Source organism: Carcharhinus amblyrhynchos, unplaced genomic scaffold, assembly GCF_965287045.1.
Source record: "Carcharhinus amblyrhynchos unplaced genomic scaffold, sCarAmb.v2.hapA scaffold_66, whole genome shotgun sequence".
In the NCBI taxonomy this organism is placed as follows: Eukaryota; Metazoa; Chordata; class Chondrichthyes; order Carcharhiniformes; family Carcharhinidae; genus Carcharhinus; species Carcharhinus amblyrhynchos.
In genome coordinates, this window is record NW_027649806.1 from 701,253 (window position 1) to 715,906 (window position 14,654).

A 14,654-nucleotide genomic window follows, 5' to 3' on the forward strand; every position below is an offset into this window, starting at 1 on the left:
TATTAATATTTCTTTGGGGACTATGGCTACTAACACTGTCCACACGGCAACATCACCAACTTCCAGCTGAAATATCGATACATTTCCAACCATTATCTTCACAGAATTGTTACGGTTCACAATGAGGCCATTTGGCCCATCGTGTCTGCACTAGCTCACCAAATTAGCATTAGCAGTGTGTGTCATTCTCCAGCCTTTTTCTCGTATCCTCGCTCATTGTTTATATTCAAATAATCATCTAATTCCTTTCTGACTGTTTCAATGCAGCCCACCTCCATCACACTTCCCGGCCGTAATTCCAGACCCGAACCAATGGCAGTGTGAAAAAGGTTTCTCTCTCATCATCTTCAACCCCACCACACACTCCATTCCTGAGCCACTGACCATCCCATGTCTCTCCCTGTGACTCAGGGTAAGGACATGGGAATCCTGTGCTCTCCCCTTTCTCCATCATCCTTTTTGTCATTTAATCACTCCGGCACTTCCATTTTGTTATTTCCTCGTCACCCACCCATCCCCAGCTCCCTGTTACTGAAAACAATTTAATTCACTGCTACTTCTAATTTCATGTTTCAGATTTACAGCATTAATATAATTTTGCCTTCTGTGTGAACTGAAGTTGTGTTTCTTGAATGTCCTGCGCTGTACATTATTATTGTCAATGATCTTATTCTTAAAAACAGTGTGGATTTACCCTGATTTCTGATATTTTCCTCTCTCTGATCTCCAGTCTCTATGATAATGATCTCACCGATTCTTGTGCCGAGGACCTGGCCTCTGCTCTCAGTACAAACCGCTCACTGATAGATCTGAATCTGGGTAACAATAAACTGGGAGATTCAGGAGTGAAACGGCTGTCTGTGGCTCTGAGGAATCCGGACTGTAAAATACAGAAACTGGAGTAAGTAGCAGACTGTGTGAGATTGTGTTTATAATAACTGAATATTCAACAATATAATTTCACCACTGGTATTTGTATAAAAACACTGCCCATTACTATTGGTGTCAGTTATGAATAAGGAAAATTGTTTTTCCTCTGACTCCTGTTGCTTCTCTCTCTGATCCCTGAGCAATGGGATGTCAGTCCCACAGATCCTTATGTTGAGGGAGTGGGGGAATAATGTTATGGTTCACCCTCTGAGGTTCTCTCCTCCTCCTCAGATGTGCACAGCTCTCCCCGGACACAGCATCCATTGATTTGTGAAAGTGGGGAGAGTGAATAGATGACAGTAAATGGAGGACAGGACATTGTGGTGGAGTCTCGCTGTTAGTAACAGATGACAGTACAGCAGTGAGAGGTGAACTTAGTTCCAATGATCAAGATGCAGAATCAGTTTGGGTAGAGATAAGAATTAACGAAGTTAAAAAGATCACTTGTGGGAAGCATTTATAGACCCCTAACAATATTCAGAATCTCTGACACAGTACACAGGAAAAATAATGCGGTCTTGTAAAAACAAACTGCAATAATCACGGGTGATTTTAATTTTCATATACAAAGAACAGAAAACGGTAACACCAACCAGCTTCAGATACCTTTCCAAGCCACACACCATCCTGACTTGGAAAAAATTGCTTTGCCATCATTACTCTGGGATCATAATCCTGGATGTTCCTTCCTAACGGCATTGTACTGGGTAGCTGCAGAATTTAAGAAGATGACTCACCACCCCCTTCTCAAGGGCAATTGGGGATTGTCTGGAAGTGTTGACATTGCCCGTGACACCATCATCCTATCAAAGAATTAATAAAGACCAGCTCTACCCACTGAAGGGATGGGGAATTGTGCCTGTGTGTAACCCAAACACAGTCACAGAGGAGAGAGAAAACAGCTGCGACACGGCAAATAGAGTGACCATTGAGCAGGCCAGAGGGTTTCTAAAGATCGATCTGATGGAACCCTTCAATATACCCAGCGAGGGTCTCAATATCCTGGTGTTGTGCTGTGTTCTATACAACCTGGAGTTAGAGTGGAGAAGCTTTGAACAAAGTGTGACTATGAACAAGTGCGATGTTGACCAGATGCTTCATGATGAGGAACCCCATGGACCACAGGCCAGGGACCATGGGATATGTGTCAGGGAGGATGGAGATTAACTATTACAGATATGTTTTACATGAATCTTACTCTCACAGCCATTCAATGTAATAAACCTTCCCCCTTCTGCTCCCCATTGCTGTTTCTGTGAATGTTCTACCATTTCTCTGGAGCTGTCACTACATGAGACAAAGACATTGGAAATGTATTCACCTCATTCAGTGGAATATTTCTGATCTCTCATTCCCAGTGAACTGTTGGAAACCCACTAATGTGGTGAAGGATTGTTTTAGTAGTGCATCATCTCTGAATTTATTAAGAACACATGCATAACAAGGTGACCGGCAAACAACAACAGTATAACCCTGTGAAACCCAAGGAAGCGACCCTACCCTGACAAACACAGCAATTCCCACACTTTCCACTGAGCTACAGGCAGGATCTTTCCCTCTCTCCTCCGGGAATTTCGATGAACGTGGTCTTTGTCCTTGGATTTTGAGTCCTGGAAGGATTCGGCCGACTGTGGGTCCTCTGCACAGATGCTGGAGTTGTCCCTGTCATCATAGCTTCATGAGGTGCTTGTGTCACAGTCGGAGCAGAAGAGGACCCACTGCCCACACCAGGGGCATCCTGAGACGAGCCCCCAGATGCTGCAGGCAGTTAATGCTATATCCATTCAGGGCAAACTGGACCCTCCCTGTTCAGCTGAGGAGTGAGAGGTCCTGACAGTGACTCCAGGCACATTTTCTCCTCTCGTCCAGCCACTGCTTCACAGAGCTCCTGGAGGTGGTGATAACAAGCAGGTCTCTGTGTGTCTCCAGTGGGTGCTATGCTGGATGTGACTCTCCGTGAAGGTCACCAATCTCTCTGTGGAGGATGTTATTTGTGCTCATACCTGAGACATGGTAACACTGCTGGCCTGGATTGACTCCTCCATCCTTTGTGTATGGATACACACAGCCTTTGGAAACTCCACCGGATGTTAAAATACCTTACACTGCAGCTCCAGTATCTGCTGCATTGTTAAAGACTCCAGTCACATTTCACCTTCCACAAGCTGGCTCTGCCCTCTCCCCTCAAGAGTGTGAGTGAACTCAGCTACTACTGCCTCCATCAGCTGCTCGGGTTTGTCTGTGCTGTCCTGTGCTGCCAGATTGTAACCCCTTTGCTACTCGTGTGAGACAGTATCTGCTCTGGCGGATGTTATGGGGAATAATGCAACAGAGCGCCCTCTGAGGACCCCTCCTCTTCCAAGATAGACACTTGTCACCCTCTCACCACAGCTGTTGATCTGTGAGAGAGTGAAGATTGTTAGAGGGTAATGCACATTCCAACATGTCCTGGAGACTGTTCCTAACCCAGAGCTCCATCTGACCAATGGTGAACACACAAGCACCAGGTTTTGGACTCAGCAGCAGAGCCTCTCCTGTGCCCATCACTCACTCCCTCACTCTCTCTGGATCCACAACCCATCTCACCATCAGTGATTGCCCACCCAGCCTCCAGGTCTCCCAGCTCCAGAACTTCATCTTCCATTGGCATAAGGATAACACAATCCAGACACTCTCACTCTTGGCTCCTTCTCTGACGCTCTGTGCCTTCTTCTACAAGCACATAAATTTCCATTGTTACTCACCCATCAAAGACACACACAAGCCTATGGTGCTGCCAGTCTGCCCATCATGGGCCCACCAGGATGGTCACTCAGTGTGGGCAGTACAGCAGTCATCTCTGACTGACCGGAACCCTTCACAGAGAGGCTGACATGTTCCTGAAGATTGATGCTGCTGTTTGGACATTGCCAGTGTCTGGGTGGAGATGTTCTTTCCACCATTTCTCTTCCATCCTTACTCACATATCAGCCTGTAAGTTTAACGCTCACCTTGTCAGAACATATCAGGTTATTGATCCTTTTGCCTCACTGCAGCCACGTGCTGCCTGCTCTGGCCCTCGGCAGTTTCTATCCAGACTTGCTTGGGTTGATGTGACAGGTCTCCTCCTCCAGTCCTGAGGGAACAGAACCTCCCTCCAAACCGATATAGCCTTGAGAATTTCCAGGGAAGTGTCAGTGAATTGGGTTTAATCTGCCTTCTGCCATTTCAGCCCTTTGTTCATTAACCAGGACTCCCTCACTGCTCCCTTCAGAGCCTTTAAAGGTGCTGCTGGCTGCCTTTAAATCTGGTGCCAGCTTTGCCTGAATGGGATCTTCCCCTGCAGCCAGTGGTTAAGCTCTGGAATACACAGGGTTTTGGGGGAAGGTGAGGGAATGACACTTAGTGAGTTGCTCGTTCGGAGAGTCAGTGCAGACACAATGGGCCGAGTGGCCTCCTTCTGCTCTGTAACAATTCTGTGATTCTGCCTGTGTTGCCTGAGTGGACGGATTCCCCTAACCTGTCAGATATTAATGTGTCCGTTCTGGTTCTGTGTGGAGTTGGTTAGTTCAGTTGGTTTGCTGTCTGGAGTGTGATGTGGAATGATGCTAATGTTGAGGGTTTGGTCCTCGTACCGGCTGTGGGGTTCATGGAGTCCCAACTCCTCCCATTGCTCGACGTTTACTAAGTTTTGTCCCTGAAGCTAAATCTGACAAACTGTCTCTCTCTCTCTATTGGAGAGAAATACAGATATTCCATTCAGGACTATGGCTACGAACACTGTCCACTCGGGTTCATTCTTACTCACATCTGAACATCACACCCCAGGCATCTTTCTCCGCACCCATTTCAACATCCTGATCTTCACGTGGGGGGGGTGCTATTCCTCTCACCGGGCTAAGGCTGGGTCTGTAAAGACAAATGCCTCCTTGTCCATGTATGTTCAGTTCAGACCTCTTACACACTCTCACACTCTTTCATCACAGATGAACATCTACTTCACCTACTGTACTTTGACCCATTCTTTTAAGTTTGGTGATCTATTCTGGGGATCTGATCGTTCCAGAGTTTAACCACTGAACGCAGGGGAAGATCCCATTCAGGCAAAGCTGGCACCAGATTTAAAGGCAGCCAGCAGCACTTTTAAAGGCTCTGAAGGGAGCAGTGAGGGAGCCCTGGTTAATGAACAAAGGGCTGAAATGGCAGAAGGCAGATTAAACCCAATTCACTGACACTTCCCTGGAAATTCTCAAGGCTATATCGGTTTGGAGGGAGGTTCTGTTCCCTCAGGACTGGAGGAGGAGACCTGTCACCCTGAAGCTACATTTAACAAATTGTCTCTCTCTCTATTGGAGAGAAATATTAATATTTCTGTGGGGACTATGGCTACTAACACTGTCCACACGGCAACATCACCAATTCCCAGCTGAAATATCGATACATTTCCAACCATTACCTTCACAGAAATGTTACGGTGCACAATGAGGCCATTTGGCCCATCGTGTCTGTACTAGCTCACCAAATTAGCATTAGGAATGTGTGACATTCTCCAGCCTTTTTCTCGTATCCTCGCTCATTGTTTATATTCAAATAATCATCTAATTCCTTTCTGACTGTTTCGATACAGCCTCCCTCCACCACACTTCCCGGCTGTAATTCCAGACCCGAACCACTGGCAGTGTGAAAAAGGTTTCTCTCTCATCATCTTCAACCCCACCACACACTCCATTCCTGAGCCACTGACCATCCCATGTCCCTCCCTGTGACTCAGGGTAAGGACATGGGAATCCTGAGCTCTTCCCTTTCACCATCATCCTTTTTGTTATTTAATCACTCCGACACTTCCATTTTGTTCTTTCCTTGTCACCCGCCCATCCCCAGCTCCCTGTCACTTCAAACAATTTAATTCACTGAAACTTCCAAGCTCTAACTTTAACTAATTGAACTGAAACTAAATCTGCTTCTGTCTTCACAGATATTGCCTGACCTGATGCGAGTTTCCAACATATTGATTCATATTTCAGATTTACAGCATTAATATAATTTTGCCTTCTGTGTGAACTGAAGTTGTGTTTCTTGAATGTCCTGCGCTGTACATTATTATTGTTAATGATCTTATTCTTAAAAACACTGTGGATTTACCCTGCTTCCTGTTAATTTTCTCTCTCTGATCTCCAGTCTGGATGGTAATGCTCTCACCGATTCTTGTGCCGAGGACCTGGCCTCTGCTCTCAGTACAAACCGCTCACTGATAGATCTGAATCTGGGTACCAATAACCTGGGAGATTCAGGAGTGAAACGGCTGTCTGTGGCTCTGAGGAATCCGGACTGTAAAATACAGAAACTGGGGTAAGTAGCAGACTGTGTGAGATTGTGGTTATAATAACTGAATATTCAACAATATAATTTCACCACTGGTATTTGTATAAAAACGCTGCCCATTACTATTGGTGTCAGTTATGAATGAGGAAAATTGCTTTTCCTCTGACTCCTGTTGCTTCTCTGATCCCTGAGCAATGGGATGTCAGTCCCACAGATCCTTATGTTGAGGGTGTGGGGGAATAATGTTATGGTGCACCCTCTGAGGTTCTCTCCTCCTCCTCAGATGTGCACAGCTCTCCCCGGACACAGGCCCTTCGGCCCATCAACCCTGTGGCAGCGACTCATTCTTATTCAGACCCAGTACTTGTTGCTCATTCGCAGTTTCTATTCCTCTGTTCGTCTCCCGTTCATGTTTCTATCGAGATAAACCTTGAACATTGGGAACGTGCCTGCTTCTGTCAACTTCACTGGCTGTGCATTCGAGGCACCCACCACCCTCTGTGAAAACTTTCCCCGCACATCTCCTCTAAACTTTCTCCCTCTTGCCTTCAAACTGTCCCGTCCTGTAGTTGACCTTTCCACCCTGGGGAAAAGACTCCAACTATCAACCATATATCTGCCTCTGTCAGGTCACCCCTCAGCCTCTGTCTTTCCAGTGAAAACAATCCGAGTTTATTCAACTTCTCTTCATACCTTAACCAGACCTGGCAACATCCTTGTAAACCTTCTTTGGTTCTGAATATTGTTTGGGGCCTATAAATGATTCCCACAAGTGATCTTTTAACTGTGTTAATTCTTATCTGTACCCAAGCTGATTCTGCATCTTGATCATTGGAACTAAGTTCAACTCTCTCTACTTACATCATCTGTTACGAACAGCGAGACTCCACCACCATGTCCTGTCCTCCATTTACTGTCATCTATTCACTCTCCCCTTCTCCAAAGCATCCACATCCTTCTGGTTGTCTGGTGATCAGCACTACACTCAATATTCCATATTGGGCCTAACTAAAGTTTCATACAGCTGTAATATAACTTGCCAGCTTTTATACTCGATGTCCCGGCCAATGAAGCGAGCAGGCTGCATGCCTTGTTGACCAAGTTATCCACCTGTGTTACCACTTTCAGGGATCAGTGGATAAGTACGCACAGATCCCTCTGTATGTCAATGCTCCTGGTGTTTTACTCAGACAGGGAAGGCTGGGGGACAACCATGTGGAGTTCTATCAAATTATAGAAAGAAGTCTTTCTCTTTCGTTTTAGGGGGCAGTAACCAGTTGTATTGATTTAAGACATTGAACAGAAGTTCCAGAGGAGAATTGAAGATGGCTCAGTGGTAGCATTGCTGCCTCTCAACATCAGGGACCTTTGTTTAATTCCAGCCTCTGGTGACTGCCTGTCGAGTTTGCACGATCTCCCCGTGTGTGCGGGTTTCTGTCAGGTACTCTGGATTCTCCCACAGTCCAAACTAGTGTAGGTTAGGTGGATCGACCATGCTAAATTATCCCTTAGTGTCCTAAGATGTGTAGTTTTGGTGGATTTGCCATGGTAAATGTCCAGTGATAAGCAGTTGTGTGGGCCTGGTTAAGATGCATCTTCGGAGAGTCAGTGTAGAGTGGATGGGGCGATTGGGCCCCTTCTGCACAGTGGGGATTCTCTGGTTCTGTGGAAATGTTTTTTCACCCAGAGGGTAGTGGGAATCTGGATCTCACTGTCTGAAAGGGTGGTGGAGTCAGGAACACACTCAACATTTAAGAAGCATTCAGACAAACACTTGAAATGCCGCAGGGTACAAGGCTATGGAGCAAGTGCTGGTAATGGATTAGAATAGATTGGTGCTTGATGGCTGACACAGACACGGTGGGCCGAAGGGCCTCTTTCTGTGCTGAAAACCTCTATAAAGGCCCAGGGATTGGAAGTTATGAACCAGACCCTGAATTTTCACTAATCCCTGTTATTTCTCTCTGATCCCAATGAAATGGAATGTCAATCACATTGATTTTTGTGCCCTGGGTGTAGGGGAATAATGTAACGGTGACCCCGTGAGGAACCGTTCACATGCTTACAGGGGGACAGGTGTCACCCAGTCTCACAATCCTTTTGTGAGAAAGAGAAAAGCGTGAATGGAGGCAATTGTTAAGACACGGGCCAGAAACTCTGAGGTGTTTTGTGAAGTTAGCCTGGACCTTTGGTTTTACATTTGATTTTGGTATTGATGAGCATGAGGTGTTTCACTCCAGGTATGAATCAAGTGACCCACTAGGATGCTTTTATCAAACACAGTTTATTTAAGAATGCAATTAGAATATAACAACAAAAAATAGCATAACCTTTACCAATTGCAAGACATAAAGATGACACAGTATAACTCATAACAGCTAGCTATCTCTGTTGCTCCAATATAAAGCAATACCCACAGACATACACCCTTCTCCAACATTAGTTAGCACAAAAACAAGTATGCTCACGTGTTGCCGATTTTCCAGCATTGTAACACTTCCGGACAGCCAACTGACAATTGTTTTCAGAGAAGGATTTAGCCTCTGAACAGCCCAATCGCAGAGAGGTAACCCCAGTCTCTGACAGCTTCCAAAACAGCAACACTTCAACAGCAAAAACTCCAACTTCAGCGAGGGAAACAGCATTGCTGTTTGTCTTAACTTCAAGCAGCTTCTGAAAGCAGAATAAAAACTAGAATGCTCTGTGAAAAATAGCTGTCCCTCAGTCACATGACATAACCTGTCAATCACCCACAATCAAGCTCTACTCTGCCATCCCAGGGGAACACTGAAACAACAGAACACTGCATTCGTTCAGATTAAAATCAACATGATGTCAATTATACTGCTTCAGTAACAATAAAGGAAACCGGTTACAGATAGCACAGTGCAGACAGTATAACCTGCATAGAAACATGATTAAAATAGAAACTAGAAGCAGGAGTCGGCCATTTGGCCCTTCGAGCCTGCTCCTCCATTCATTTTGTTCACGGCTGGTCATCGAATTCAATATCCTTCAATATTCAGTATATTTCTTAAGGGTATAGTTTGTAACAAAATGTACATTCCAACACATCCTTCAGCTGGTTCCATGTTACCAGTGATGGGCAAACAGGTGGATTTACCCTGATTCAACCTCACGTGCTATAAAATGATTCACCACCTTGTCAGAACAAAGCAAGTTATTCATCCTTTTGCCTCGTGTAACCGTATAACCCACACCTGCCCAGGTGTTGCGGGTACCAGAGAGTCTCCTGTGTCCATCCATTCAACCGCTCGTTCCCAGCTCCACAATAAATATCACAATCAGTGATTTCCCACCCTGTCTGCTGTTTACACAGTTCCAGCGCTGCGAATTCTAGGTGTAAGGATGGCAAGATCTGTATGCTGTCACCATTTTTAATTCTTTTCCTGACATTTCATGCTCTCTTCTACGGGCATATAAAGTTCCATTGTTACTCTCCCATCAAAGACACAAGCCTGTGCTAGTTCGGTGATAGAAAATAAGAAGACTTTTCTATCACCGAGATGGGCGAAAATATCAGATGAATGGAACACCAACCACTTTCAGATTCCTTCCCAAGCCAGACACCAACCTGACTTAGAATGTATTCCTTTTCCATCACAATTGTGGGATCATAAACCTGGATGTCCCTTCCTCCCGCATTGTACCAGAGGGTCTTCAGAATTTAACAAGATGGTTCACCATCCCCTTCTCAAGGACAATGTGGTTGGGCTGCAAGTGTTTGCATTGCCAGTCATACCATCATCCTTTGAAAGAATTAATAAAGACAAGAGCTACCCACTGAAGGGATGGGTAATTGTGCCCAGACACAGTTACAGACGAGAGACACACAGCTGTGACGATTGCATAGGCCAAAGGGTTTCTAAAGATAGATCTGATGGAACCCTTCTATATACCCAGCGAGGGTCTCAATGTCCTGGTGTTGTGCTGTGTTCTATACAACCTGGAGTTAGAGTGGAGAAGCTTTGAACAAAGTGCGATGCAATACAATGTTGACCAGATGCTTCATGATGAGGAACCCCATGGACCACAGGCCAGGGACATGGGATATGTGTCAGGGAGGATGGAGATTCAGTAATACAGATATGTTTTCCATGGACCTTAACTCACACAGCCATTCAGTCTAATAAATCTTCCACCATCTCCAGCACTGTTACTGTTTCTGTGAATGTTTTATAATTTCCCTGGAGCCGTCACTACATGAAACAAAGGCATTGGAATTGTTTTGAGCTCATTCAGTGCTGTATTTCCCATCTCACATTCCCAGTGAACTGTTAAAGACCCAGTAATATGGTGAAGGATTTATTTAGTGGTGTTCCATCTCTGAATTTACTGAAAATACAAACAAAACAAAGTGACCAGTAACAACAAAGTATAACCCTGTGAAACCCAAGGCAGCAAACCCACCATGACAACCACCCCCATCCCCGCACTTTCCACTGAGCTACAGGCAGGATCTTTTACTCTGTCTGGGAATTTCGATGACCGTGGTCTTTGTCCTCGGATTTCCTGAGTCCTGGAAGGATCCAGCCAACTGTGAATCCTCTGCACAGATACTGGAGTTGTCTCCATCATCATAGTTTCGTGAAGTGCTTGTGTTACAGTCGGAGCAGAAGAGGACCCACTGCCCACACCAGGGGCATCCTGAGAGGAGCTCCCAAATGCTGCAGGCAGCCACTCCTCTATCCATTCAGGGCAAACTGGACCCTCCCTGTTCAGCTGGGAGGTCCTGACAGTGACTCCAGGCACATTTTCCCATCCCTCCCACAGCCCGTGTTCCCCAGAGCTCCTGGAGGTGGTGAGAACATGCAGCTCATGTGTATTTGCTGTGGGTGATAGGCTGGATGTGACTCTCCATGAAGGTCACCAATCTCTCTGTGGAGGATGTTATTTGTGCTCATACCTGAGACATGGTAACACTGCTGGTCTGGATTGACTCCTCCATCCTTTGTGTATGGATACACACAGCCTTTGGAAACTCCACCGGATGTTAAAATACCTTACACTGCAGCTCCAGTATCTGCTGCATTGTTAAAGACTCCAGTCACATTTCACCTTCCACAAGCTGGCTCTGCTCTCTCCCCTCAAGAGTGTGAGTGAACTCACATCAGCTGCTCGGGTTTGTGTGTGCTGTCCTGTGCTGCCAGATTGTAACCCCTTTGCTACTCGCGTGAGACAGTATCTGCTCTGGCGGATGTTATGGGGAATAATATCACAGTCTATAGTTTATGGACCCCTCCTCATCTTCAGAGGTGCACACCCGTCTCCCGCTCACCACAGCTGTTGATTTGTGAGAGAGTGAAGATTGTTAGAGGGTAATGCACATTCCAACATGTCCTGGAGACTGTTCCTAACCCAGTGCTCCATCTGACCAATGGTGAACACACAAGCACCAGGTTTTGGACTCAGCAGCAGAGTCTCTCCTGTGCCCATCACTCACTCATTCACTGTCTCTGGATCCACAACCCATCTCACCATCAGTGATTGCCCACCCAGCCTCCAGGTCTCCCAGCTCCAGCACTTCATCTTCCATTGGCATAAGGATGACACAATCCAGACAATCTCACTCTTGGCTCCTTCTCTGACGCTCTGTGCCCTCTTCTACAAGCACATAAATTTCCATTGTTACTCACCCATCAAAGACACACACAAGCCTATGGTGCTGCCAGACTGCCCATCATGGGCCCACCAGGATGGTCACTTAGTGTGGGCAGTACAGCAGTCATCTCTGACTGATCGGAACCCTTCACAGAGAGGCTGACATGTTCCTGAAGATTGATGCTGCTGCTTGGACATTGCCAGTGTCTGGGTGGAAATGTTCTTTCCACCATTTCTCTTCCATCCTTACTCACATATCAGCCTGTAAGTTTAACGCTCACCTTGTCAGAACATATCAGGTTATTGATCCTTTTGCCTCACTGCAGCCACGTGCTGCCTGCTCTGGCCCTCGGCAGTTTCTATCCAGACTTGCTTGGGTTGATGTGACAGGTCTCCTCCTCCAGTCCTGAGGGAACAGAACCTCCCTCCAAACCGATATAGCCTTGAGAATTTCCAGGGAAGTGTCAGTGAATTGGGTTTAATCTGCCTTCTGCCATTTCAGCCCTTTGTTCATTAACCAGGGCTCCCTCACTGCTCCCTTCAGAGCCTTTAAAAGTGCTGCTGGCTGCCTTTAAATCTGGTGCCAGCTTTGCCTGAATGGGATCTTCCCCTGCAGCCAGTGGTTAAGCTCTGGAATACACAGGGTTTTGGGGGAAGGTGAGGGAATGACACTTAGTGAATTGCTCATTCGGAGAGTCAGTGCAGACCCAATGGGCCGAGTGGCCTCCTTCTGCTCTGTAACAATTCTGTGATTCTGCCTGTGTTGCCTCAGTGGACGGATTCCCCTAACCTGTCAGATATTAATGTGTCCGTTCTGGTTCTGTGTGGAGTTGGTTAGTTCAGTTGGTTTGGTGTCTGGAGTGTGATGTGGAATGATGCTAATGTTGAGGGTTTGGTCCTCGTACCGGCTGTGGGGTTCATGGAGTCCCAACTGTGAGAAACACAGCTCACAGTTAAACAATTTAGTCAAGTCAAGTTCTGAAGGAGCAAGATTTTATTTGTCGTTCTTGCAAGACCGGGTGTCTAGTCAAAATAGGCACACCTTACATAGATTTGCAGCACATTTTATACTGTTTTTCAAACATTGTGATGGCTTGTATTGTGTTATTCCCCCTTATTTGGCTGTTAACCTTGTTAACTTTAAACACTGTAAATGGCTTGTATTGTGTCATTCCTTCAATTAACACTCTCTCAACTCCCATTTTGCGCTTAATCTCATCACTGCGGTTATCTGTTTCGTGTAACCTAGTTAACTGTCTGTCATGTGCCTCCCCCTTTCTGTATGCTGCTGAACTCGTCCATCACTGCTGATTGTACTGTTAGCTCTTGCAGCCTTAAAAATTACACTACTTCTCACAATCCCCCCTTTTCTTTTTACTGTCTGTAATTTTTCACTAGCATCCCTTTTTCCAGGTTTAGTCCAGATATGCGCGAGTAGGTTGTTCCAGTTTGGCTAACATACTATTCACTTGCTCGTCCCAATCTTATATAATTTATCTAATCTACGTTCTTATTTATTGTTACCCACCAAAACAAGGATTCAAACCCAGCTGTAATCTGATTTCGAGCTTTAAATTCATCTGGAACTCCCCGAGGCACTCCTATGGGATCTAGATATATCTTTTCATCAAAAGAAATTCCTATCACTGATCTCTTGTTTTTCCTGATCCTTTTGATTTTTCAAATGCCAGGGTAAATGGTATAGCCAATTGGACAATTGCACATGTACCTTTCCACTGAGGGGGTAGAGTTGGCCTCAGTACCCTTCCTCCACAATACCACCATATATCTGCTCTGGGGATTTTCAATGATGAATAGTTCCCTCCCATTCCGTTCTCTGTAATGCTCCTGACCTCTGAGCATGATTCTAACTCCCCCATATTATGAGTTAACTCTGCCCTTTGTCGGTTCACACATGAAGTGTGATTCACAACGGCAGTGAGAAACTGAGGGGGAGTTTTTAAGTTCTTTGCTTCCACAGGAGGGAACATCAGGGATAGGGATGTGCAGTTCGGGTTGCCCCATGCTTCCTTTTCTTGATACAGGGCTAACATGCACTCCATACCTCTTCTGTCGCGTTTCCATCCCAGAGGGAAGGGTACTATTTGGGCCACTGGCTTCCCAGACGCACAGGCATAGCAATTGCTTTTATTTAAGCTTTTTACAGTGTATTTGACCCATTCTACCCAGGCATTAGTCTCCTCATACCCAGTCTCTATTTCAAGGATTTGTTTTAGGTTGTTTACTTCGACCACTCTTACTGCCCTTGGGTCGTTTTGGGGAACCTTATCATTCTAGTCGGGTGTTTTCAAATTTTTATCTACATAGATTCGGAAACAACATTTCAATTTGCTATATTTTCCTCCCTCCTTTACCCTAATTCCAAATACTGCCTGGTGCAATTGTTGGTCCCTGGTCCAGTTACCTGTAAAGAAGGGCCCACCAGCTATGGAGTACCGGGAGAGGTTCTTAGGATCTAAGACTGGACTGCTTTTTTTTTTTCAGTCCATTTGGTCCCTATAAGATTGTATTCCTTATCTAGGCATTCTGATCTTGGCTGCATATGTTTCTGATGAAGGGATATTATGGAAGGGAGTTTACCCCAAGGATACTTTCCGTCGGCATAAAATTGTAAGGATTCTACCGAATATTTTTGCTGGCTCACCAGATCCCCACATATTACCAAAGAACACAGGTCTGTCTCTACTACCTGTGTTGTAGTGAGATCCAGAACCGTAACTGAGCTCATAGTGTTTCCCTTGTCCTCTTCTAACTTATCTGAATTATATCCCATACTTGTA

The 14,654-nt window shown here is 45.6% G+C and overlaps 1 protein-coding gene across 1 annotated transcript in view; it reads left to right on the forward strand.

The window, feature by feature from the left end:
* Positions 1–14,654, forward strand: part of LOC145337718 (NACHT, LRR and PYD domains-containing protein 3-like) — a 72,868-nt gene that overhangs the window by 36,547 nt on the left and 21,667 nt on the right. The window contains exons 7-8 of the mRNA XM_080182557.1: positions 731–901; positions 6,088–6,258. Coding sequence (XP_080038683.1) covers positions 731–901; positions 6,088–6,258 — 342 coding nt within the window. The remainder of the gene's footprint in view (positions 1–730; positions 902–6,087; positions 6,259–14,654) is intronic.